General features: G+C 46.0%; 2 protein-coding genes across 2 annotated transcripts; one reads left to right on the top strand and one right to left on the bottom strand.

The window, feature by feature from the left end:
- Positions 1 to 472: 472 nt before the first annotated feature.
- Positions 473 to 26,563, bottom strand: Ramp3 (receptor activity modifying protein 3). Its single transcript, XM_047560930.1, has 3 exons — positions 26,416 to 26,563; positions 3,696 to 3,828; positions 473 to 1,488 (listed from the first exon to the last, which is right to left on the bottom strand). Exons 1-3 carry the CDS (start codon positions 26,468 to 26,470, stop codon positions 1,233 to 1,235), a joined length of 444 nt encoding a protein of 147 aa, XP_047416886.1. The 5' UTR covers positions 26,471 to 26,563; the 3' UTR covers positions 473 to 1,232.
- Positions 10,390 to 12,305, top strand: LOC124990679 (inositol hexakisphosphate kinase 1-like). Its single transcript, XM_047560929.1, has one exon. The coding sequence runs from the start codon at positions 10,647 to 10,649 to the stop codon at positions 11,946 to 11,948; it is 1,302 nt and encodes a 433-aa protein (XP_047416885.1). The 5' UTR covers positions 10,390 to 10,646; the 3' UTR covers positions 11,949 to 12,305.
- Positions 26,564 to 27,032: the final 469 nt, after the last annotated feature.

Here is a 27,032-nt window from a genome sequence, read left to right as displayed (position 1 = left end):
GAGCAGGGCCTCTAAGGCACAGGAACTGTAGAGTCCTCGCAGGCTCCACTCAAGAAAGGTGATGCTCAGGTTGGCAGCCCAGGCCCTTGTAACCAGAACACAGACAATGCCTGGAGGGAGATGAAACACCACCACCTGCCATTCTGGGATCTGGGGATCAGTATCTGCCCCAGCCATACCTGGCAGAGGCCTCCCCAACAAAAAAAAAAAAAAAAACCACCAAACAAGGGTCCTGATGAGCCCAAGGCCACCTTGAGAAGGAAACAGAGGAAAGAAGATGCAAGTGGGATGGCTGAGGCCCTTCCCATCAAGCCATATTTGCCTGTGGTACAGCTCCCTGAACCCCTGATTGCTGACATCCTGGGGTTCTGAGGCCTCAGTGGTTCCCCAACTGTCAAATGGATACAGAAAGTCTCAAGAGATCCACTAACTAACTCTTTAAATACCCTGAAATAAAGTCAGAAATACCAGAGTTAGGGAGACTCTTTACTCAAAAATGACAGAGAGCAGCAGACAGAGAACATTAGCATGTAGACTCCCTCTTGGGGTTCCTCACTCTCCAGGGAGCTCCTTTGGAAGGAAGCCCACACCTCCCCCAGCCTAGAAGGCCCTGTGAGGGCTGAGCCCCACTCTACCCACAACAGTTTCAGAACCATAACAGAGATGACAGGCAGATCTGCAGGTTGCATGTGGTTCCTGGGGATCCCCAGTCTCTCTCACTCCCCAGTCTTTCTAGCAGTGTATCTGCCTGGTTCCTCACCAGGAGGACTCAGGGTTCCACAGCACATAACATCTTCAAAATGCCCTCATCTACCCTTTTCACCTGGGTGTGGGCAGGGGCCAGGGTTGGGCAGGAAATGGGGTCAGGGTTACAGCTGGAGAAGGGGTCAGGTCCCAGGCTGGGGCTGAGATGGGGCTGAGAGAGGACAAGATGCTGAAAGGAAATGGCTACAGACAAGATGGCCCAGCACAGGGGAATGAAGGGTTCAGCAGAGGATGATTTCCATGCCCAGCACACAAGTCCTGGCCTTGTCACTTTCTTTCACTGGCCCAAGGAAGAGTGGACAGCCGGAGTCCCAGTCAGGCAGCAGGCCAATCACCAGGGACTAAGCCTGAATGGGATGGGACGCAGTCACAGCAAACCAGACAGTAATGGCATCCATACACCAGCTCTTACAGCCCCAGGAACATTCTTCCAGCTTGTCTGGCATGGTCTTCTGTCTAATGGGCTCTCACAGCAGCTGGTCAGTGCGTTTGCTGCGCCACACCACCAGGCCAGCCATGGCCACAGTCAATATGACAGGCACCACGATCAGTGGGATGAGCACCTCGTCTGGGGGATCCTCCCAGTGGGTCCTGTCCACTGTGCAGTTGGAAAAGAACTGCCGGTGGATGCCGGTGATGAAGCCCTGGGCCAGTGGATTGGGCCAGTAACAGCCCACAACATTAGTCTCCACCTCGGTGCAATTGGTGAAACTCTCGTAGTACCTGCAGAGGCAGAAAGTGAGACCACAATGTTCCCCAGGCCCCTTCATGCCTGCCTTAACCCCAGGCCAATAGGACAGACAGGAAATGTTCTGGGCCCAGTCCTACTTGGACACCTACTCAAAGAGTGGCCTTGGAAGTCACTTCCCTACTCCCAGCAACAAGGGTCATCTATATCTGTGGCCTTCTGTCTGTGTCCCCTGCCCACATCTATAACCATACCTGCCTCCTTGAGGACTTTAGCTCCCAGAGCCCAAGGCTTTGGCCCAGCCCCCAACAACCAGCACCACCCTGGTCTGCCCAGAGGACGTGCCAAGCCCTGATTCTCCAGAGCCAAAAGGCACACGGGCCACAGCCATATGGCCTTGCAAGGCCCTCATCATCCAGGAACACCCTAGGGTCCAAAAGGAGGGTCTGTCTGAGGCCAGGACCAGTAACCTCCCAACCAAGTCAACCTGTTCTCATATACCAAGTGGCAACTGGGAGTGTCAGTGTGAGCCCCACCCCCCTCTGTCTCCTGCTCAGAAGTTACCTCTCTCTGCCCCATCTGGCAGGTAACATGGGTCTCAAGGTGTTCCCTGTTCATGTGATCAAACATGGTGTTATGATTTGGATATAAGGTGTCCCCCAAAAACTCATGTGTAAGATAATGTGAGAGGGTTCAGAGGGGAAATAATTGGGTTGTGAGAGCCTTAACCCAATCAGTGAATTAATCACCTGATGGGATTAATTGAGTGGTAATTGAAGACAAGTAGGCTGGAGAAGATGGGGCATTGGGAGGCATGGCTTTGGGGTTTAGATTTGTATCTGGCAAGTGGAGTCTCTCTCTCTCTGCTTCCTGATTATCCTCTGCCACACTCTTTCACCATAATGTTCAGCCTCACCTGGAGCCCCAAGGAATGGAGCCAGACTTCTATGGACTGAGACCTCTGAAACTGTGAGCCCTCAAATAAACTTTTCCTCCTCTACAATTATTCTGGTCCAGTCTTTTAGTCACAGCAGCAAAAAAAAAAAAAAATGCTGATTAAACACATGGGACGGGCTCTCAGTAAACCATCCATGATGAATCTTTTCTGTCTGGGCAGCAGATACTGAACAGTTCTTGAGGCTGACTAAGGACCATGGCTTACTGGATCCAGAGTTCAGCCTGATGTATTTAAGGATTTTCCAATAGTCACCTGACCTGGAATCTGGCAAGCAATCTCTAGAGGTGGTGACCACCCTGCTGTTAGGTCTTCAGGGCTGACAATGGCATTCAAGATGCTCTGGAGGAAGCTGGGTGGACACCTGCCAAGAACCAGCAGCTCCCACACAGAGCAGCACTTTCCCACGCCTGTGCTGCAGATGCAAGACAGACACAGGAGAAGGAAGGTCCTGGCTCAACTTTCCCATGGGGTCAGGCAAGGGCCCTACCTCCTCCTTTCTGTACTATTCCAAGAGGGAGTGGCTGACCTGTCCCATCAACAGGAAGAGGCCGCTTCCTGAAGGGGTTTCCTGCACAGAACAACATCTGGATCTCACAAAGGGCCCCCTGAGCTACCATCTCCTGGGCCAGGTTGGGAAGCCTGGTCCCAGTCACTCAACCAGACTCCTGACTCATTATACCAGGCTCCTGACAGATCCCAGGCTGGGTTACGCACCAAAACTGAAATATAAGCCACACACCTGTTCCTTCCCAGGTAACTCTCTTGAGCCTCAGACATGATGCAGCCCCTGGATTTGCCCAGGTTCTGGGAACACCTCAACAGCCAGGTCCATGGGCAAATCCTTTGCTCCCCCAGAGTCCCAGTTTCCACTACCCATCCACTCTGCTCCACCAGGTGATCTGGAACAGGGAAATCATCTAATACTATTCTAAAAAATCCTTTGCCTCGAAAGTGCCTGGCATCTCCATGCGATGAGAACATGCTGTGACTCTCAGGACTCCAGATCTGTCCACTGAACTGCTGCCCAGAAATACTGCCAAAAACAACTGTTCACAGGGCTGTGCAGCTAAGCCAAACAGACCCTGGGAGCATCTGTGGACTAGGCCTGTGGGTTGGCAAGGCCCTGGACAACTGGTGGGCAGAGCATAGGTGGGTTTGTGGGTGAGCTGTGGGCAGGCTGTAGGCAGAGCCATGGGAGTGATCGAGGGACTGAGGGCCAGGGCAGGGTATGAGTGGGGCCATGGGCAGTGTGGGTCAGGGCACTGCACCTCTCAGGGCACTCACACTATGAACTCAGACAGGTTGCACCATTTCCAGACGTCCACCTTGTGCATCATGTCTGCGAAGGCCTTCCCACACCGGGGCAGCCGTTCCAGCATCCGGGTCTCATTGCAGCCGCACACTCGGGCACACCCACCTGTGGAGAGGACAGTATGAGAATTCTACTGGTTCACTCTGGATGTACCCCAGGGACTCTGGCAAGTAGAACCTCTTACAGTACCTCCTGATGTCCCCTCGTAGGCCAGTGACTCTTCTCTCAGCCCTGACCTCCTTTGCCTTGAAAGGAGACCCACCCAGGAGCTATCAAGTCTGCTTCTTCATCACTGCTGTGATGCAGGGATCCAGCAGCAGTGAGAGTCCTTAGGAGATGAGGAGGGGTCCTAGGCACATCAGTAATGGCTAGGAGGCTCCAGCTTCAACCCAGAGATGGTAAATGACTGCAACAGTTCTGGGAAGGGATCTGAAATCTAGGGACCATCCCATGGTCTGTAGGAGAAGGCTAGTAGAATTCTGAGCTGGTAAGGACCACCCAACACTGTACAAGCCCCACTCTGATTTAAGGAGACCTGAGTCTGAGGCAGCTCCTTGCTCCAGGATTTTTCAATTGGCCTTCCCAGCATTTTCCCACAAAACATCTCATCCCCTCCAACCTTGAATCTTTACCCCACACATTTTCCCATCAGGAACATCCTCCCTCCCACTAATCAGGGACCTCTTATCCTCCAGGACCACATCATGGTCATTCCCATTTCCAGATGAAGGACCTACCAGCTCCTAAACTTCTTTCACTTTCACCCAACCCTTGCTTTGTATGTTATCATATAATGAAAAGAGAGTCCATGTGCATGTGCCCTGGTGTGTGTGTGTGTGTGTAGCCCTGCTGTCTGTGCCCTGGCAACCAGTGTTGGGCTGTAGGAGAGACCATGGAAGGGAACAAGAAAAAGGCTCCAAGCTGGAATGGGACAGATCTGCCTCACACACAGGCTTCACTGGTTATGAGTTCTACCTCAGTTTCCCCATCTCTAAAGAGGAACACAGGCCCATGAGGCTCTTGAGTTGGCTAAATTAAGTCCTGTGCCCAAAAAGGACCCAACTTTATGAAACCTTTGCTACTGGGTTATAAATTACTCACTGCTTTCCTTTCCTTTAGCAAAAACCTGTCGGGGGAATGAATGAATGATACTTTCCCATAGCGCAAGTATATCAAGATCCTGTGTTCTTTCATGTCCAGCTCAACTGGACATCAGGTAGGTGCTGAATAAATCACTTCGATATGGAAATGGTGGATTCAGACCAGATCATATTCTGGTACAGCGACCTGCTCCACCAGGACCACAGTACACCAGCCACCACAAAAGAGGCCACAGCCCTAGGACCCCCTAGGTTCTAGTACAAAGACTTGGGACCACAGGGAGGGTTGAGGTATTGGGCTCACAGACTTGAGGGAACTGGAGTGCTTGGGTCACCTCCACCCACAACAGGAAGATTGCACAGGGGTCATTGTCAGTGAAATAGGACAGGCAAATAGGTGCCAGTGGGTACACCAGACGGCCTGTGTGGGCACTCGTCTCACTTTCTGTCCATGGATGCTTTCCTAACACCCAGCACATCCTGAGACCCCAGGGCCTGGCTCAGCTGTGGGCCCCTGCCACATACAGGCAGACAGTGGACAGAGACTGGCGGCACTCCCCTAGCATGGCCCATTGACTCAGGGCTCAGCATCCTGTCTCTACCAGAACACACTTTTCATAGCATCTTGGCCCTCTGTGTTGTCTTGCATCTAGGTGCCCATCACCCCATGTTCACCCATCCCATCAGCACACCTGCAGGCCCAGCTCATGTAATAGCCCATGACATCCCTACTCCCCATCTCTCCCAGGGGAAGGTCACCCCGCAACTCCTCATCTCACCCTCCCCAGGAGCTGGATCTTACTACCCCTGTTGTCATGGCTCTGCCTCATGTGTCTGTATCTATGTGCTGGGTGTATCTCTGTGTGTTTGTATGTCTGTGTATTTGGGTGTGTATGTCTATGTCTGTGTGTCTGTATAAGACTGTGTGTGTCTACATGTGTATGTCTATGTGTGCATCTGTGTTCTACATGTATGTGCATATCTGTATGTCTATATGTCTGTGTGTTTGTGTATATGTATATGTCCATGTGTCTACATGCGTGTCTATGCAATTGTGTTTGTATGTCTCTGTGTCTAAGTGTCTCTGGTTTGTGTCCGTGTGTCTACGTATTGTGTATATCTGTGTTTGTGTCTGTGTTTGTGTCTGTGTGTATCTATGTATCTGCATGTTTGTGTGTCTGTGTATGTGTGTGTCTGCACATGTCTATGTATGTGTCCATGTGTTTATGTCTATGTGTCTGTCTGAGCTCATGTGCATCTGTATGTGTGCCTGTATGTGTCCATGTGTCTTTGTGTATCTATGTGTGTGTCTTTGTGTGTGTGCCTATATATGTGTCTCTGTGTCTATACCTCCGTGTGTGTGTATGTGCCTGGGTGTGTATCTGTGTGCATGTCTGTTGTGTCTGCGTGTGTGTGCATGTGCACGTGTGTTTTTCATCTACCCTCAGTTCAAGTCTGACACTGGGAGTTTCCTTACAGCATCTACTCAATGCACAAAAGGAGCCCAGGATCCTAGTGGTCAAAGCAGAGTGAACTGTGGGCAAAGTAACTGATGTCCAGGAGAGAAATCAGTGCCCTGGACATTCAGTACTGCTCCTTTTTCCTCCCCATACTTCACTGGCAGAAGCCAATGGAGACTGACATCCCCCCAACCCACTAACAGTCAGTTCCACACTGAAGTTCCTTACAGGACCCACCAGGTTTATGGGCACCAGAAACGTTGAACTCAGGAGTATAACCCAGGTGATGTCCCACAACCACCTCAAAGTGTTCTTTCTTTCCATAAAAACAAGATCAAAGAGGCCACATAACCCAACCAAAATCTTACACTTGTTAGAGGCAGCGTGGATGACAGCCTAGGACCCTGATACCCTGTGACTCACAGCTTCTGCTGGATGCCACCTGAAGCAATAGTATGGAATTGTTTAAATTATATCCAAGCCTTAATAAATCCTTATGAAAGAGACAAGCAGATTGAATTCCATGTCCAGGTGTACGGCAGATCTCTATAACCACTTCCTACTGAAAACAACAAAAAGCCCTGGATAAAATATAAACAGTATACTCATAAAATCATCAAGATGACAAGATGGAAAGAATTATCAAACCAAAGACTAGATGAAGTCATGGGATTGTTTTTGCCCTGAAAGTGTCTGTCCAATCTAGAAAATGGGACAGATGAAGCCCAAGATAGAGGTGTAATGGAAGGTCCCCAGTAACTGACATCCAGCAGGAAATGAACCAGAAATAATTTCACCCTCAGACAACTTGGAGGAATAGTACTTGGGCATGGAGCAGAACAGGAGGAACCCCCTCCAAGATTCACAGCCTACATTCACATGACCAGGATCTACCCATGGAAAACCCAAGTTCCATGTCAGCTTAAACTGACCATGGACAGGATCCAACAGAAACAAATTCAGGGCCTTTCTAGAGGGAGGCACCATGATTACAGTCCTCCTAAAATCACAACCCACCTTCCAAGGAAGATGGATAGCACAGAGTTAAACACCAACTAAGAATTACCTCAATAAAAATAGTCACCAACAAGTGCAACCTTCTCATATGTGGCACACATCAAGTGGAGAATATTATTCAAGAAAACCTTTACATCTCAGAACAGTGAGTCTATGACATTTAAGCCACAACTTGCTCCCACCAATCCCCAGTTCTAGTTATAAGGCTCTGCTCTGAGTGGGTAGTAAAAGGGGGGAAGGGGTCCTCTCTATTCCAGCTCCCAGTCTAGGGCTACAATTTCACCCTAAAAGGGGCAGACATATCCCCCTGAGCTCCATGTCATAGGAGCTCTCTTTATTATGAGCAGATGAGGCCAGGATGACTGGTGCTCCTTTCCCGTCCATTGGAAGCTCTGCCCCAGCATGGCAAGCCAATAACACTGCCAGCTCTCAGGTATGGCAGAGGGTCCTCATTGGGAGGAGCAAGCCAAGGAGACCAGGAACTACAGTCCAGTACCTTCTCATAGAACAAAGAGGTCACTCTGATAGAAACGTGCTACTGTCTCAACCTCAAGTTCAGTACAGTGACACCAAGGTCTTGCCCAGAGATTAAGGACAACAGATTATCTCCACATCTCTGACAAAGAGGACTAACTGTATTTGGAACAGAGTAGAAGCATATGCCTAAGGGCATTCTCAAAAAAACAATGGAATTTTAGTAATATTAACATTAATAGTATTATTTATTAACATTAAGAGGGGCTGGTGGCTCCACTGTACAAAAAACAACAAATGAAATGGTAGACCAAGTGAAAGTTTAACAGAAAGAACCAGGAAAGATCCCTCCTGGAACATGCAGGGCCAAGCATGGCAAGATGCGAGGAAGACAGGAAAGCACTCCCCAAGTCATACTCAGATCCACTGGATAAAGATGGCCTTTCTAACTCATGGGGCATAAGTACAACTTCTAACTAAGCACCAGCTGACCTATAAGGCAGACTGCTCCAAGGCAGATCCTAGGAAGCCTGGTGATTTTTAAAAATACCATTCATTCCAGGTAGTCTGTCAGACTGTACATATGCCTAAGGATGCACCTTGGGCAGAAAGACTGAAAAGGGAACTTCCAAAGTCTAGTCTTTGGCAAAACTTGGAGCAAAATTGTAAATTTGTTAGACTGTGAACTAATTCTCTGAAAAGCCCAAGAAGTATAAATAGTACAGTAAGAAGTATGAATAGTAAAAATTTTGAAAGACATAAAAATATCTTGAGAACAGGAAAAAAAAAAAAAGATTTATTCAAGGGAAACCCAACACGATAGACAGCTGACTTCTCAGAAGAAACCAGAAGCAGTGAAGTGACATATAGTGCTTTAAAAAACTGTCAATCAAGAATTTTATATTCAGTTTAATTAGAATCAGTTATACTCCATGCATGCATAATATTTCAAAATACACTCTACTGTCATGTAGATCTAAAAAGAACAAATTTTTAAAAAGAAAAAAATAATAATAATCCCTATGGGTAAATGGCAGAAAGACAATAGAGGGAAGGAAGAAGGGGGAAAGGAAAGAGATGGGGAAGGAGAGGTAATCAGGTCTGAATTAGAATAAGATATATTCCATGCATGTATAATTATGTCAAATGGATTCTACTGTTATGTATAACTAAAAAGAGCCACTGAAAATTTTCCCAAAAAATTTTATATTCAGCTAAGTATCTTTCCAAAAATGAAAGTGCAATAAAGATATTCTCAGATAAACAAAGCAATAGCATTAATAGCAGACCCAGATTACAAGAAATGCTAAAGAAAGGGCGGGGGCTATAGCTCAGAATAGAGTACTTGAGTAATATGCATGAGGTCCTCAGTACCAGCACCCAATTTGAAAAAAAAAAAAATACTAAGGAAGTTCTTCAGACTGAAAGAGAAGGTAACTGGCAGGAATTTGAAAGCAAATGGGGCAGGAAAACAGCTCTAGTCAAGACCATGCCTTTATGAAATACAGGTTAAAGACATATTTCTCCTCAATCTCTTTGAAGTAAAAGCAGAATATAAAAACAAAAAGGATGTGAAACTTTTTTTTAATCTCTAATAAATTTTAAAACATTGAAATCATACAGTGCCTCTGACCACAATGGAATAAAATTAGAAATCACAAACAGAAAAACTTTGGGGAATTCACAAAAATGTAGAAAATAAACAACACATTCCTAAATAAATAGATCGAAAAAGATTTGATAACAGAAACTAGATACTAGATAATGCTTCAATATGAATCAAAATGAAGATACAATATACAAAAATTTAAAAGGATGCAGCTAAAGTAGTATTTAAAGGATAAAATGTAGCAGCAAACATCTGTATTTTTTAAAAAGAAGACCTCAAATCAGCCACATCAATGTTTATAGAAGCTCAGTTCACAATAGCTAGATTGTGGAACCAACCTAGATGCCCTTCAACAGATGAATGGATAAAGAAACTGTGGTATATATACACAAGGGAATATTATTCAGCCATAAAGAAGAATAATATTATGGTATTTGCAAATAAATGGATGGAACTGGAGAATACCATGCTAAGAAAATAAGCCAATCCCAGAAAACCAAAGGCCGAATGTTTTCCCTGATAAGTGGAGAATGATAGATAATGGGGGTAGCGGGTGTGGGGAGTGAGAGAAGAATGGAGGAACTTTGGATTATGTAGAAGGAAATGAGAAGGAGGTGGGGTATGAAAAATGGTGGAATGAGACAGACATCATTACTCTATGGACATGTATGATTACACGAATGGTATGAATCTACATGGTGTACAACCACAGAAACGAAATGATGTACCCCTTTTGTATACATAAATCAAAATGCAGTCTGTAAAAAATTTAAAAATAAATAATTAAAATTTTTTTTTAAAATCCTCAAATCAATTATCTGACCTTTCACCTTACCACATTGGATAAAGAAGAAGAACTAAGCTTAAAGAGAACATAACAAAGGGGTAAAAGATAAGATCAGAGGAGAAATTAGTGAAGTAGAAAACACAAAAATAAGAAATGTAATCAACAAAAGGAAAAGCTTAGATCCGTACCCAGTGGGCTGCGCCGGGAGGTGGACCGAGCGGCCGCTGCGGGGCCGCTGCTGCCAGGCTCAGCCGCCTGTGCTGCCTGCCAGGGGCAGGCCGAAACCTGGAGGCCCGGGGGGCCCAGCTCCCGTGGGGAGCCTTGGGCGCCCGCTGTCCGGCCGGGCCGGACAGAATAATAAGCTGAGTGGACTCTAACCATTGGCCTTCAACTTGCCAGAGCCTTCTACCTAGCTCTCCTTTTGTGGCCCATGTGCTGCATCCTCTGCCCTCAGTGTGCAACTGGGCCCCATCGCAATGTGTGTTTGTCAAACCATGGAAGTGGGGCAGTATGGCAAGAACGCAAGTCGGGTCGGAGACCGGGGAGTTCTCCTGGAGCCCTTCATCCACCAATTGGGTGGACACAGCAGCATGATGCGCTACGACGACCACACTGTGTGCAAGCCCCTCATCTCCCAGGAACAGCGCTTCTACGAGTCCCTCCCTCCTGAAATGAAGGAGTTCACCCCTGAATACAAAGGTGTGGTATCTGTCTGTTTTGAGGGGGACAGTGATGGTTACATCAACTTGGTGGCCTACCCTTATGTGGAAAGTGAGACCATGGAGCAGGATGACACATCAGAACGGGAGCAACCTCGGCGCAAACATTCCCGCCGGAGCTTGCACCGGTCAGGCAGTGGAAGTGACCATAAGGAGGAGAAAGCTATTCTCTCCCTTGAGACCTCTGAGAGCTCCCAGGAGGCAAAGAGTCTGAAGGTAGAACTACACAGCCACTCAGACGTCCCTTTCCAGATGCTAGATGGCAATAGTGGTCTGAGTTCTGAGAAGATCAGCCACAACCCCTGGAGCCTGCGTTGTCACAAGCAGCAACTGAGTCGCATGCGCTCTGAATCCAAGGACCGAAAGCTCTACAAATTTCTCCTGCTTGAGAATGTGGTACACCACTTCAAGTACCCCTGTGTGCTAGACTTGAAGATGGGCACCCGGCAGCATGGGGACGACGCATCAGCTGAGAAGGCAGCCCGACAGATGAGGAAGTGTGAGCAGAGCACATCTGCTACACTGGGAGTCAGAGTCTGTGGCATGCAGGTGTACCAGCTGGACACAGGGCATTACCTCTGCAGGAACAAGTACTATGGCCGTGGGTTCTCCATTGAAGGCTTCCGCAATGCCCTCTATCAGTACCTGCACAATGGCCTGGACCTGCAACATGACCTCTTTGAACCTATTCTGAGCAAACTTCGGGGCCTCAAAGCTGTGCTGGAGCGGCAGGCCTCCTACCGCTTCTACTCCAGTTCTTTGCTTGTCATCTATGATGGCAAGGAGTGCCGATCTGAGCTGCGTCTCAAGCACCTGGACAGGGGGCTCCCTGAAGTGGCATCACCCTGTGGCCCCAGTACCAGCCCCAGCAGCCTCAACACCGAGGCAGGCCCCTCCACTCCACCCAAGGTGGATGTCCGAATGATTGACTTTGCACATAGCACATTCAAGGGCTTCCAAGATGACCCCACTGTGCATGATGGTCCGGACAGAGGCTATGTGTTTGGCTTGGAGAATCTTATCAGCACCATGGAACAGATGCGGGATGAGAACCAGTAGGCCCAGTTCTGGGCCCCCCAGGACCCCTTACTCTCCACCCGCAGGCAGGGACCATTGCTCTGAACTTGCTGTGAGGACACACAGACTTGCTTTTAAAGGGTTATATTTCTCTTTGGTGTAAACTAAAAGAAATGTTTTTAGCTGTAGCCTGGAATCCATATATATAAAGTGAAGGAGGGCAGAACATGTGTCCTCTTGGCCAGGCTCCTTAGCTCTGTGGCTGTGACTGCTGTGTCCAAGTTGACTTAGGAAGGAAGAGGTGCCCCTGGTGGGCTTGGCAGCAGAGACAAGAAGCCCTTGGACTTTGGTTTCTCTTGCCTAGGTCTTTAGGGTCTGTGGCTATACAGCCCTGCTGTTTGTGGGATGAAGCCCTGGGCTGGTGCAGGGCTCCTCCAGGCCCACTCGTCTTTTGTTCCCCGCAAATAAGAGCGGTTTGGGTATCCATCTCTTGGGAGCTTTTCAATTTTGTGCTGTGGGTGTCAGCCAGCTCTTGAACAGATGCCCTTGTTATCAGAAAGTTGACTGCACACAGCTGGACCCATGTTTCTTGGGTCTGATTTTGGCATGGGGCAAGATTCATGAAGCTGAGCTTAAAGCCAGTTTATGGCAGAGGGCAGGCCTGGTTTCTCCATGGACCTGGCACATGAACCTGCTTCTCTGCTGAAAACCCCAGCTAGCCTTTCTCAACAAGATCCTCTTGCCTGAGGAGGCCAACCCCTTCTGTTCCACTGAAGAGCACAGCTCTGTTTGCTGAGGAGAGTGTGTTCTGGTAGGCCTTGGGGCCTGTAGGGGCCCTGGCCCAAACAGTATTTGCAGTTCTTGTGCTGTGGGTGGGAGTCTTCCTCTTCTAGTTTGGGCAGCTGTGCTGCCTCTGGGTGGGCTGCTCCTCCCAGAACTCAAGGGCTGTGGTCTGCTCAGGGTCTCTCACTTCCCCAGGCCAAGCTTCAAGGCAGCAGCCCATTGTGAGGCGCTTCAGACCCTGGGCCTGGAGAGAGAATTTTATGCTTGTCTGCTCTTAGGGACATTGGGCCCTGGGTGCAGGTGCCCAGATTCTGCTATTGAAAGCTTTGTCTGAATAATCCTGGGGTCCGTCCATTTGTCCATTTGTTCACCTAACAGCCCCTGTGTTGTGGGGAGCCTTCCCCTGGGGTGTTGCCTTGTTTGTTAGTATACATTGATTTCCTTCATATTTTTCCTCAGCAAAATAGTCTCTTTTTCATTTCTGAAGTGAGCTTTTGCCCTTTGCCCTTCCTCAGCAGGTGCTGCCTTTTTTAAGACCTGGTAGCCGAATGAATTTTAGGGTTGTTTCCCTGCTGGCCTAGTACCCTTCCTATGGGCCTGGAGTGTAGCTTTCAACACTGACAGGGGGCTCAAGAGGTAACCCTTTCCCATAGTTTTAATCATTCCTGCTGCCACCCCTTAACGGCATGTAGTCTTGCTGCCTCTAACACAAGGTGGCCAGAAGATGATACCACACTCAGCCATTGCCAGGGTTGCACCCCCCTTTCCTATAAGCTTAGGACCACTGTCATTATCTCTTTTCACATGTCCCTGTTTGGGCATTAATGGTAAGCCTGCCAGCTTGTGTCTTTGAGAAGCCTTGGTGACTGATGACCTGATTCTTGGTCCTTAGAGATGTAGCCTCTGAAACAGGGTCCTTGATGGATCCCACCTCTTTAAGCCCTCCAACCCTGGTACCAGTGGTGGGCAGGTTCCCATTCCTTGGGGCTGGGAGGCACAGCTTTGCCTGTTTCTGGTAACAACCACCTTCTCTCCTGACCATTCTGTGGTTTTTAGTCATAGGGACCGGTTATTGTTAGTGTAGCTGATCTTCCCTGGCAGTGAGAAGAATGAGGAAGGGTTTGGATCCACTGGAGACTGCCTGGGGATGTGCTGTGCCTCCCCATTTTCAAGATGCTGGGAGCAGATGCTGCCCTGTTTTGCCACTACTCACAGCAAGGGAGGTTGTACTCATTTAATCTGTTTTCCTGGCACTAGAAAGAGTGGAAGGGCTGGGATTTGCTGCTTCTCCCCCAGGGCAGGACCCTTCTTATCAGCACTTTTGGTACCTGGAAATCCAACCATTATTTGATGGGTGGTGGCAAGTGTGTGCACGCACATTTTCTGCCACTGCTTTCTCCCTGGCCCAGGCTAGAGAGTCCTATTCCTGCCAGGTCCTACTTTCCCACCCCAAATCAGGACCAAAGTGCAACTGGGGATCATGGGTTGGGGTGTTCTGCTCACCCCTCTCTATAGTATTTACGTGGGCTGGGCCAACACCAGACCCCGCCTCCAGGGTTGGGGTGGGATGGGACTGGCGGTGCTTAAAAAGGAAGGGGACCAGCATAGCAACTTGCCAGGAACCCACCCCTTTTTCTGGGCCTGTGCAATGGGTATGGGGATTCCCACAAAGGGCCAGAGACCTGGGCTAGTTTAGTAGCTGCTCCTCACGCGCTCACCTGGTCATGTGCACATTCCCTAGATGCAGATTGCTTTTAATTTTGCAGCTGTACAATTTGGTTATGTTTGTGCGGATTTAAATATTTTAAGAGGAAGAAAATGGACACCCCCGGGAAGGACCTGGTTCCTTTCCTCCTCGGGGAACATGTAAGACCTCGCATTCTGGGAATCGCTCTCTGCTTCTCTTTTTCCTGGAAGCTAAGCCTGTCCACACCACCCGAGGCCAGAGCCCGGATACTCCACGTGGCTCTGGCCCAGACTCGCACAATTGCATTTCCTGGGACCTTGCGTGTAAGTGAGGGGTGTCTGGGCCAAGCCCGCCCCTTTCTCTACACCCAGTGTTGCCCACCCCGCTTGTGTCTAAGGTCGTGTATGTCAAAATAAAGCCGCTAAAAGCTGTAAAAAAAAAAAAAAAAAAGGAAAACCTTGTTCTTTTAAAAGATCAGCAAATTAACAAAACCTTTAGCTAGGGAAAAAGAGAATCAAATTACTAGATCAGAAATGAAAGATAGATACCACCATATCACCACCTATCTTCCAGAAACAAAAAAAGAATTATAAGCAAATACTATAAAAAATTATATGCCAACAAATTAGCTTAGATGAAATGGAAAATTTCCTAGTAAGACGTTGCTGTTAATCAAGTCGTGTCCCCTAAAAAAAATTTTTAAAATAAAATAAAAAGTTAAGCTGAACTCCTAACCTCAAGCACCTTAGAAAGTGCCCTTATTTGGAAATAAGGTCTTTGCAGAAATAATAAAGTTGAAATGAGGCCATTTGAGTAGGTCCTAATGTAATGCAACAGGTATGGAAAGGAGAAATATGAACACAGAGACAGACATGCACCAGGGGAAGATGATGTGAAGACACACAGAAAGAAGATGAGAAGATGGAGGCAGAGATCAGAGTAATGCAACCACAAATCAAGGAGTGCCTAGGGCCCCTTGAGTTTAGACTCCTAGCTGCCAGAACTCTAAGGAAAGAAAGTTATTTTAATCACCAAGTTTGTAATACTTAATGACAGCCCTAAGAAACTATTAAAAACATAAATGACTGAAATCAACTCAAGAATAAATTCTGAATAGACCTAAAGCAAATAGAGAATGGGGCTGGGGATGTGGCTCAGTGATAGAGCGTGTGCCTGTCATGTGGGAGGCATTAGGTTCAATTCTCAGCACCACATATAAATAAATGAATAAAATAAAGGTCCATCAACAACTAAAAAATAGATATTAAAAAATAAATAAAATAAAACAAAGAGAATGGATTAGTTAATTTAAAACTTTCTACAAAGGTAATCCAAGGCTCATACTGCTTCACTAGTGAATCCTATCAAATATTTAAGGAAGAATTAGTATGAATCATTTGCAAACTCTTCCAGAAAATAGAATATGCATCCTTACTTTTCCACATTCCAACCCATTCTACACTGCCAGTTTTATCCTGATGTCAAAGCCAAAGACATCCCCCAAAAAAGTAAAGTACAAGCCAATATCTCTTAGGAATACAGATGCAAAAACCCTCAACAAACACTAGCAAAATGAATTCTGCAACAGACAAAAAGCACAGTACACCATGATCAAGTGGAATTTACCCTAGGAATAAGAAGGTAGTCAACATACAAAACCCCATCAATATAATACAGCACATTAATAGAATGAGGGGAAAAAAACACATGATCATCTCAATTGATGCATAAAAAGCATACAATAAAATCAAAAGCTTTTTCCTTTTAAAAAAAAAAAACTCAACAAATTATAAATAGAATAGAATGTCCTCAACATGATAAAGACCATATGAAAAACCCAGAGTTCACATCATACTCAGTGAAAGACTGAAAATTTTTCCCCTAAAATCAGGAAAAGAGAAGGATGTCTGTTTTCGCCACTTTTATTAAACATAGTACTGGAAGTTCTATCCAGAGCAATTAGGCAAGAAAAGAAATGTCATCCAAGTTGGAAAGGAAAGTGTAAAACTATCTCCATTCACAAATATCATGATTTTATTTGTAGAAAATGCTAAAGGATCCACAGAACAAAAACTGTTAGAGATAGTGAACTAATTCAGAAAAGTTGCAGAATACAAAATTAACACACAAAATAAATTGTATTTATATACATTAACAATCCAAAAAGTAAATTAAAAAACAATTTTATTATAATACAATCAAAAAATAAATTATTGGTTACAAATTTAATAAGAAATGCCAAAACCTACACTCTGTAAACTATAAAACATTGTTGAAAGAAATTAAATAAGACCTAAATAAATGGAAAGATATCCTGTGCTCATGAATTGGAACATTTAATATTATTAAGATGTCAATATTACCTAAAGTGATCCACAGATTTAAAATCACAGCTAGCCCTTTGCGATAATTGATAAACTGGTACTAAAATTAATATGGAAATATCAGGAACCCAAAATACCCATAACAACCTTGAAAAAGAAGAATAAAGCTGTAGAACTTACAGGTTCCAATTTCCCAGTTTACAACAAAGCTATAGTAATCAACACAGTGTGGTACTGGCATAAGGCTACACCTATAGATCGATGAAACAGAATTGAGATTACAATAATAATCTCACACATTTATGACAAATTGATTTTTTACAAGGGCACCAAGACAATTCATTAAGGAAAGAACAGTCTTTTCAACAAATGATCCTGAAACAACTAACATATAAAGGAACAAAAAGTTGGACACCTTCTTCACATCATACACAAAAATTAACTCAAATGGACAACAGACCCAAATGTAGAGCTAAACTACAAAAAGAAGAAAATACAGGAGTGAGACTCTGTGTCCTTGTACACTTGTATAACACAGAGCTTTTTCGTGTATGACACCAAAAGAACAAGTAACAAAAGAAAAATAAATAAATAAAGTGGCTGCATCAAAGTTTAAAAATGTTGTGCCTCAAAGGATGCCATCAAAGAGTGAAAAACAACCCACAAAATGGGGAAGAAATGTATGAAAATCATGTCTGATAGGAGACTTATATATATAAGAATAATAATAATATATAAAGAATTCTTACTACTCCATGATATACAAATGGCCGATAAGCACATGAAAAGATGATCCACATCATTATCATGAGGGAAACAGAAATCAAAACTACAATGAGATATCACTTCAGATGTACAAGAATGGGCCTGGCTCGAGGCCCATGCCTGTAATCCCAGTGGCTCAGGAGGCGGAGGCAGGATGACATCTTTGACGTCAAAGCCAACCTTAGCAAAAGCAAGGTGCTAAGCAACTCAGTGATTCCCCTTCTCTAAATAAAATACAAAATAGGACTGGGGATGTTGCTCAGTGATTGAATGTCCTGAATTCAATCCCTGGTACAAAAAAAAAAAAAAAAAAAATATATATATATATATATATACAAGAATGGATATAATTAAAAAACAATAAGTTGTTGGGTTAAACAATAATCAGTGCCTGGGAAAGCTTGCAGTGAGATAAAAGATCTCTAAAAGAATATGGCAAAGAGGAAATGGGGACAGGGAGTTTGCCACTTCTCCTATCGGCAGTTCTTGGGAGAGGATCTGAAGACAGTGACCTTCTTTGTAAAGTAGAAAAATACACTCATAAAACATCTGAAGAAAGCCACCTATGCAGTAGGCATGAAACCCAGCCTATATAATCCCCCTGCAGCCCTCTACTGTATCCCAGCTGGCCACTTCCAAGGAGTGAGTAAGTAATAAAATGTCCAAAACCTCTCCATTGAGTCCCCCAAGTTCTGTCTTGGGGACTTCTAAATAGTAAGCTTGGGTTTACAATCCTGGGGCTGAACACAAGTGTTGGTGAGAAAGTGCAGAAACTGGAACCCTCATGTACTACTGATTAAAGAGCAAAATGATGTCCATATTTTAAAATGGTCTAGCAGTTTCTCAAATGTTAACATGGGTTATGGATGACTTTGCAACTTCTAGGTGTATATCACATATGTTCACACAATGGTTTTTATGTAAATGTTTAAATGGCATTGTTTGTAGGAGCCAAAAGTGGAAATAATCCAAATGTCCACCAACTGATGAATGGATAAATAAAATGTGGTAGATGGACATAGATATAATATAGACAGAATTGCATAATATTATTTATCCACGGAGAAATGGAAGTTTTTGCCCATAAAGGAAGAAGTACTGACAATGCTACAATATGAATATCTTGAAAATATTGTCAGTGAGATAAGTTAATCACAAAATACCATATATTGTGTATTCCATTTAATGAAATATAGAGAACAGGTAAATCTAAATCTACAGGGAAAGAAAGATTAGTAACTGCTTAAGGAGGAGGTTGAAATAAATGGGGTGGCTGGAAATGGGTATGGTAATTATTTGGGGGGTGATGAAAATGTCCTAAAATTTATTATAGTGATGAATGCAAAATTCTATGAGTAAACTAAAAGAAATTGAATTGTATGCTTTAAATGGGTGAATTGTATAGGATATTAATTACATCTCAATAAAGTCGGGGTTTTGTAAGGCAAGATAAATTTTTTCAAACATAACAAAAGTCAAAAGAAAACATCACCAGCACACTTAAACTGCAGATAAGGCTCAGGGTGTTCTTCAAGGAGAAAGAAAACTATATAAGAAGCAAATATGGACCTATACCAAAGAATGCAGAGTGCCATGCCAGAAACTATAACTATGTAATATATAAAATTTGTTTCTTAATATGTAAAGTTGACTTTGAAAACAAAAATAATAGTATTTGGGGATTTATGTCTTAAGTAAAAGGTATGACAGCAAGAGCTTCAAGGTCAGGAAGGGAGAAATGGTAGACTTTTAGGCTATACCCAAATTGATATCATGTCACTTGAAGACAGACTGTGATAAGTTAAAGATGTATACCATAAACTCTAAAGCAACCACTAGCCAGGCACAGTGGTGCACATCTATAATCTCAACTGCTGGGGAGGCTAAGGCAGGAAGATTTCAAGTCCGAGGCCAACCTCAGCTATTTACCGAGATTCAGTCTCAAAATAAAACAGAAAGGACTAGGGATTCATCAGTGGTAAAACACCCACTGGATTCCATCCCCAGTACCACAAAAAAATAAGAGTAAATAATAATAAAGCAACCATTAAAGTAAAAAAAAAAGTTAAAACCAATTTGCAATAAATAACTATAAAATGGAATTGTTAAAAGTACTAATAAGCCCAGGGCTGGGGTTGTGGCTCAGTGGTAGAGTGCTTGCCTGGCATGTGTGTAGCACTGGGTTCGATACTGAGCACCATATAAATAAATAAAATAAAGGTATTATATCCACCTACAACTAAAAAAAATTTTTTTAAAAAAACACTAAGCCCAAAAGAGAAAGAAAAAGATTGATTGCATAATGATAAATTTAAATCTAACTCTTATCAATAATCAGATTCAAAGTAAGTGGTCTAAACCATCCACTTAAGAAGCAAAAATTGTCAGATGACACCAAAAAGCAAGACTTAATTGTAGGCTGCTTACAGGAATTCTATTTGAAATAGAGGTTCAAATAGGTTCAAAGTAAGAGAGTAGGAAAAGATAGATTATGCCACCATTAATCAAAAGAAAGGTGGAGCGGCCATACCACAGTGAACAAAGAACACTTTGGAGCAAACATTATTACCAGAGAAACAGAGGGTCACTGTCTTTTCACGACAGAAAAGGGCTCAATTCAACAAAAAGACATAGCAACCAAAACATTTATGTATTTAATAACACAACATTGAAATACACAAAAAACAGAACTACGAGGAGAATATAGCAAAGTCACAATTATAGTTGGAAAATGTAACACTCTTCTCTCAATAATTTACAGAACAAATAGACAAAAAATCAGGAAACTTTAGAAAACTTGAACAGAGCAAGGGCAGAGGTGTCCAGAGCAACAGGGTATGCACTGTATAGAGGTAGGGTGTGCACAGTTTTTTGGGTAAAAGAGAAAGAGAAATGACTTTAAAAAGTGGACCTACGGCCAAGAGCAGGATGGACAGACAGGTCTTTGGAATTTATTTAAAGCTTAACAGAAAGGCAAAGTGAGTTTTCAGCCACAGCAATCTCCCACTGAGCCCAAACAGGACCTCAGAACCTTCTCATCATGGAGTCCCAGGCAAGCACTGCCAAGTCCAGAGCTGGCATCCCTTCAAGAGAATCCTGTGCCATCTCTGCAAGAAAGGGGTTTGACAATCTTATGAAGCTTGACCACACCACCCACCGTCTGCCCAGTCTGGTTAGAAAATAGAGGCTGAGACCTTGTCCACTCTCATCCTCAACTTACTGTGTGAATCTGGGCAGGTCCCTTCACCTTGCTAGGCTGTTATCTCCTCATTTTTAGCAAAGAGTAATTCTGATTCTGGGTGTTTCCACTGGTTAATAGTTGTGCACCTGAAAAATCTCTGTCAGAATCCAACTTTCTATTTCTATCACTGCTCCCCTGGCTTCCAGCTATCCTCACCCACCCAGGGGTGCCTACCCATCCTCCTTCATAAATCAGACTGTCTGCCCTTATTACAAATTCTTCCTGGGCTCCAGCAGCTGCCCACTCTGTGTAACTCAGGTTGGTGACTCCAGGTTCTATTTTAACACAGCTCTAGAATCTGAATAGCTTTAAAGTAAATGATTATTTTGCATTTTGAAGGTAGAACAAAGCTATTCCTCCCTGATACAGGTGGAGACCACATGCATGAGCCCCTCCAGGAAGACCTGAGGCTGTGGGATCCATCTCCAGTTCCTCTAGGCATTGCCATCTCTCTGGGCAACTAAATGAGGTAGATCAGAGCTACCTACTAGGCTGCACACTAGACCCACTCAGGCCACAGCCCAGGCCTATTGTGTGAGAGTCTCAGGTGAGGACCCAAAAATTCAGGTTTGTTAAGCCCCACTCCAGTTGACTTCCATGTGCCCAGACCAAGAACGAGTGATGAAAGTGATGAAAACACATCTCCATCACCTCCTTGGTGAACCTCTGCAGTACAGATTCTGCTCTAGCATGCCTGGGGTAGGGCCAATGTGCTAATGTCAGACAAGCTCCAGGTGATGCCATGCCTACAGGTCTGAGGACTACACTCTGAGGAGTAAGGGCATAGAGGATGGAGAGCAGCAGGCAGTAGCCAGGCAGCCCTGAGTGTTCACCTGGGCTCTGCTCCTCACCTTGACACACTCACTTCCATCTCTGAGCTTCCAAGTCTCCACCTGAATGGAACCAGAGGCACCTAACTGGCAGCCCCTTGTCCCATTTCCTTTCCTCTTCAGTCCCTGACTCTCCTCCCCCCACAGCACTGACCAGTGTACCCCCAGCGCCCTGTTCTAAGTGTGGTCCAACCCACAAAACTACAACAACCAGAAGGAACAGGTGCTTTTTAAGACAGGAATAGTTACCTGCTCAGTAAGACATGGTGGGGATCAAGATTCAGAGCCAGGTTGACTTTTCGCAGTTACCCACCAGGTGGACTGTCATCTCTGGTCAGGGCTGGTGCTCTCGTCCAACTCCCATCCTTGACTTGCCACTCAAGGCTCCATCCCAGGTTTGCCTCCTTCCTCTGGGTGCTCCAAGCTCAGTAGTCCCTGCTCAATTTCCCTGATTTTCACTTCCTTTCCTTCTCTCCCAGCAGGCATTTCAAGTAACTGTGGAAGCTGGGCTGGGTACTAGGTTTCAGAGTTCAGATCAGCATCTATCCTGGGAAGAACCTTGAAAAAAAAAGGTCTGGCCTCTGTTCCATCCCAATTAAAAGATGGGAAGACTGAGACCCAGAAGAAAAGCAACTTTCCCAGGACCAAATATAGAGTTAACCTCTGAGCCAGAGGTGCCTTGAGCAAGCCTCTGCCCCGCTGCTTGGCTGCATCTGCCAAGCCTGATGGTGGAAAAGTAGCCCTGATTTGTGTTGGGGCATTAGTGACTGAGGAGCGCAGACCCCCGGGGCAACACAGATACAGACAGTGGTGAAGGCAGTCTGTGCTTCTTTCTCCCTAAAGCCTCTTTGTTCCAAAAGCCCCCTTTTCCTGCAGCTCAAGTATGAACTCCCCACTTCGGGCTCTGACAGTCCACCAGCTATTCCCCACATTCAACTCTTGTCCTCATTCCTGACCTGGCTTCCTCAGTCCCTGTTGGAATCCTCGCAGTGCCCTTGGGTAGGTCTCCTGAGCTCCCCCTACCATCCTAATGGACACTGGCCAGGCAAGTCCCACTTGTCACTCTCTGATCCTACTCACCCTCCCTATCCTCTCTTTCCCCTTCCCCTTCCCCTTTCTCCTCTTTATCCTGGAAATCAGAATGAATCTTAATCATTATAGGTAGTTGCACAACCAACCCAGGTCATGGCTATTTCTGGCCTCCCATTTCCCCAATACAGGGCCATGTCTGATCTTTGCATGAGACCTAATGCTCTGAAACTGTCCTCTGGGACAAGATACCATAAATACCAATTACCCTTCAATGACCATCACTTTCTCTGAGCTCTTGTTCTCCCCCTACCTCTGGGGGACTGATTGAAGACAGCACTGATTTTCCTCCACCCCCGTGTCAGAACAGGCATTGCCCAGCACCTCCACCATGGACCTACAAACCTTAACCAAGCTGGTCCAGTTATCTAAGAAGGAGGGGGACCCCTTACAATATGTCTGACCCAATGACTCTTCCCTGAATCTTGATATGCCCCAGTTCTCCACATGCCCCAAATCCTCCACATGCCACGAATTTTGATGTGTTCCAGAATTTTCACATACTCCAGAACCTCCACGTACCCCAGAATCTCTCTGTATACCCCCAGAATCTTTATACACCCTAGGACTTCCTTATACCCCAGAATTTCTCTATGCTCCAGAACTTCCATCTGCCCTATAAACTCTATATACCCCAGAACCCCATATAATCCAGAATCTCTGTGTACCCCAGAACCTTTGCATGCTCTGGAATCTCTCTTCACTGAATCCCTACGTGCCAGCACAGCAATAGCCAGGCCCAGGTAGTCGTACATGTGCTACTAAGGACCATGTACAGGCAGGTATCTCAGGCAGATATTCTGACATAACTTTCTTAAACAAGGGGGTGCTATGAAAATGCCTGGACCCACACAAGGCTGGCACATGGGACACTTGTAGTGCCCTCCACAGGGGCCCATTCTGGCACCATTTATGATACACACACAGTTTAAGGGGCTTCTTATACAACCCCATAAACCACCCAGTATAACAGTAACAAAGTAAAGACATAGGCCCCTGGAACACCACAAAACTGGGTCACTCTGCTCAGGTTACTGGCTGTGTGCTGCTTACAGAATTAGTGAAGTTGTCAGGAACTGAATCAAAATAGAAATCCATTTTGGTTAGTTCCATCAGGAAACAAAGAACACAGAGGCCTGTGCATCTTTTTGTCTCAGGGACTTCCAGATGCTGAAAGATGATAAACAGCCAAACAGATGCATTTCCAAGAGAAAAGCCTTTTGTGGTCAGTCATTGTGAAATGAGATCCAGGCACTCTCATCTTCCTCAGCAGCAACCAGATGGCAGCATCAAAGGTATCTGTGATGGGCCATGGGCAGTTGGCCTCAGAAGGCTGTGATATCTGGAAAATTCTGCCCCCAGTCCCTTTGGTCTGGGTAATTCTACCCTTACCCTTCCACTTCAGGTTCCCTATCTATAAAATGAGGAGTGAATCCAGATGATTTCCAAGGCACCTCCAGTGCTAAAAAATCTATAGCCCTACATTTGACCAACCACCTCCTTGAAGACTTTTAAGTCCCAGGGCTATTTGCTACCCATCAGTCCTTGGATCTATTTGACTCAGCAAAATCAATATGACCACAGGTAACACAGTGTCGTCATTACTTTTATTCATGATAAAAATGATGGTACCACTGGGGATATAGCTCAGTTGGTAGAGTGCTTGCCTCACAAGCAGAAGGCCCTGGGTTCAATTCCCAGCACCACACACACACACACACACAAAATGATGGTACCAAAAAAAAACAAATGATGGTAATATGTTCACACACAGGGACACATACACACTAGTGTGCTCTGGGCTCTGGTGCTAAGTCAGACTTATAAGTGAGCCCTCATAAGGCACATGTGCAGGCACAGTCCCTGATTTAAGCATAAATCCTTTCACGTCATAATCCCATGTCCAGCACAAGGGGATTGGGTATGAACTAAATCAAATCAAACTGACCATCACAGTGCCCTCTCCAGCTTGCTATAGCTGCATTCACATTGCAGTTGGGGATACTGAGACTAAGGGCCAGTGAGTACCTTATGATGTTGAAATTATGATCCCAAATTTTTGCCCAGACCAAGAGAGTCCAATAAGAGGTGGATACCACAACAGCTCCCTGCTGAGTAGACAACTGCTAGACCCCCCCCCACAACATGTGCAGTGCCAAAAGCTTTCTGAATAATGCTTTAGAATTCTCAGAGAAGCACTATAGGTCAGCACCTCCCCTGTTCAAAACTCATCCTTCATGATTGGTTGGTCAATAGGAACTGTTTCTTCAGGCCCTAGTCCCAGCAATGGGCAGGCCCCCAAAGCTCCTGCTCTGTGCAGGCTAAAGGCAGTTCAGGACAGCAGCATGTCAGGATCAGAGCACAGATGGTCACCATTCCTGGAAGATGGGAGGCTCAGCTCTTTCCTTCCAGAGGGCAGACTAGACTCTGGTCCCAACTCTGGCAAATTGCCTGTAACCATGAACACATTTTGCCTCTCTCTGACTTTTGCTCAAGCCAGGATAATAATGTCTGTGAGAGGCTGGACTTGGCCCCTGCCTAGGGAACCTGGCCCTTGGTCAAGGGGGACAGTGGGAACCACCAAAACAGGACAAAAAGATGAACCTCATATACTCTGTCCATAACAGACACAGGTATATTAAAGAGGAGGATTTTCATAGTTTCTGACTGTACTCCTTTTCAATTTCATGCTAGAGGTGACCAGGAGAACCTCAGCTTCCCTCAGAATGAACTTGGGACTTTCCTTCCACCGTGGAGACCAAGACTGCAATCAGAGGGGCATCGCATTGAAGGCTTGCTGAAATCCCAAACCAGTATATTGATCTCCAGAAGAACTCACATGTCCTCACCCTTTAAGACAAAAATCCACCCAACCTGGGTCCAACTCTGGATCATGAGATAAAACCATTCTGCACAGAGACCTCTTCAATAGAAGGAAAGTCACCCCTAAGCCTGGTACACCCTGTCCCACCTCACTTATTGAATACCAGATTGTCAATGCTGGGAAAAATACTGCAAACAGGTCCACCTTTTCATTTGACAGTCAAGGAGGCTGGAGCCAGGAGGGGAAGGAAGAAAGGATCCAAGAGGCAGCAGACCTAGTGGATAGATCCTGAGTCACTGATACCCAGGCCAGGGCCCTCCCCATCACCAGCTTCCCTCTTGCTTGCCTACCAGCTCCACCAAAGCCCTTACAAGAAAACACACACACACGCATATGCATGCATACATGCGTACACTGCACACACATACATGTACATGCGCCTTTTTATTCTTGGATAATTTCTTTACTAAGCTTGTTCAAAACAAGTTTTTCATTTAATCCATTCCCATTTTGTGAGCAATGTTTCTCACTGCGTCTGTTTTCTTTCTGGAAAAGATTTGGTTTGGGGGCTGTCAGAAAGGCCCACGCTACCAAGGTCGGGAGTCCTCCAACCCACACCCTCTCACAGTGCGCACCACTCATCAGGATGGGGAACTCACTACCTCACCCAAGGCCCATCCTCAGGTAGGGAGATGGTACCCCAGGCCTGAAACGTCCGTCGCAGCAGCCCGCAGGAAACCCGCGCCTCCCCTGTTGCCCAGGTCCTTAGTCCTCAGATCCTCGGATGTCGGGCGGTCCAGGACGCTCCAGCAGAACCTGGGGGCCGCTCTGGGGTAATTACAGGTCCCTTCTGAGCTCCAGGGAAGAGGAGGTGCGCAGCCTAGGCGCGGCGGGGGAAGGCAAGGGTCTGCGGGGCTCCCGCGGTCATGAGGAGTTAGAGCGCCCCGGGGCCCAATGTCCCCTTACCACAGAGCAACAGCAGCAGCGGGAAAAGGTGCAGCCGCAGCGCCAGCTTCTCCATGGCCAGCTGGACTGTCCGAATCTTCCGGGTCTGGGCTCAGTAGAGGGGAACGGGGTGCGGGGCGGGGCCGCGGGAGCCCACTGCCTCAGGCCACTCCCAGAGTCGCACCCCCAGGCTTCTCCCTGGCCACGCCCCGCTCATTCCCGAAGTAGGAGGTACAGCCCCAAATGCGCACCATCCCTCCAACGGAGGGGCGGGGGAAGCGGGGTGAGGTGGAGTCTGGACTGGAGTCAGAGACAGAGTGAAAATGGGACGTGGGCTTGAGGACCAGCTGGAGTTGGACATGGGAGGAGGGACTGAAGAAAGACTGCAATTCAAACTGGGGTCGTGCAAAGTGGGGGCAGACTGGGAAGAGGGCTGGGGTGAAGATGGAATGAGGATGGAATGTGGACTGATGGAGAGTTCGGGGACAGGCTGGTGGGGTCAGACTGGGAGACCACCAGGATTAGACTGGTGGTGGATAGACTTTGGGAGACCTGGGGTGCAGCCTGGCAAGAAGGAAGCCAGAGTCCAGGGTGGAACTCTTGGAAGGGAAGAGCATTTGAGCAGAGACAGATTGGAA

Source organism: Sciurus carolinensis, chromosome 8, assembly GCF_902686445.1.
Source record: "Sciurus carolinensis chromosome 8, mSciCar1.2, whole genome shotgun sequence".
NCBI lineage: Eukaryota > Metazoa > Chordata > Mammalia > Rodentia > Sciuridae > Sciurus > Sciurus carolinensis.
This window is presented reverse-complemented; position numbering and strand designations above follow the sequence as displayed.

Coding starts and splice junctions, on each gene's coding strand:
- Ramp3 (XM_047560930.1), bottom strand. CDS start 26,470: ATGGAGAAGCTGGCGCTGCGGCTGCACCTTTTCCCGCTGCTGCTGTTG. Junction 3,829..26,415: donor GCTGCTGCTGTTGCTCTGTG/GTAAGGGGACAT, acceptor TCCTCTCCACAG/GTGGGTGTGCCCGAGTGTGC. Junction 1,489..3,695: donor AACCTGTCTGAGTTCATAGT/GTGAGTGCCCTG, acceptor CTGCCTCTGCAG/GTACTACGAGAGTTTCACCA.
- LOC124990679 (XM_047560929.1), top strand. CDS start 10,647: ATGTGTGTTTGTCAAACCATGGAAGTGGGGCAGTATGGCAAGAACGCA.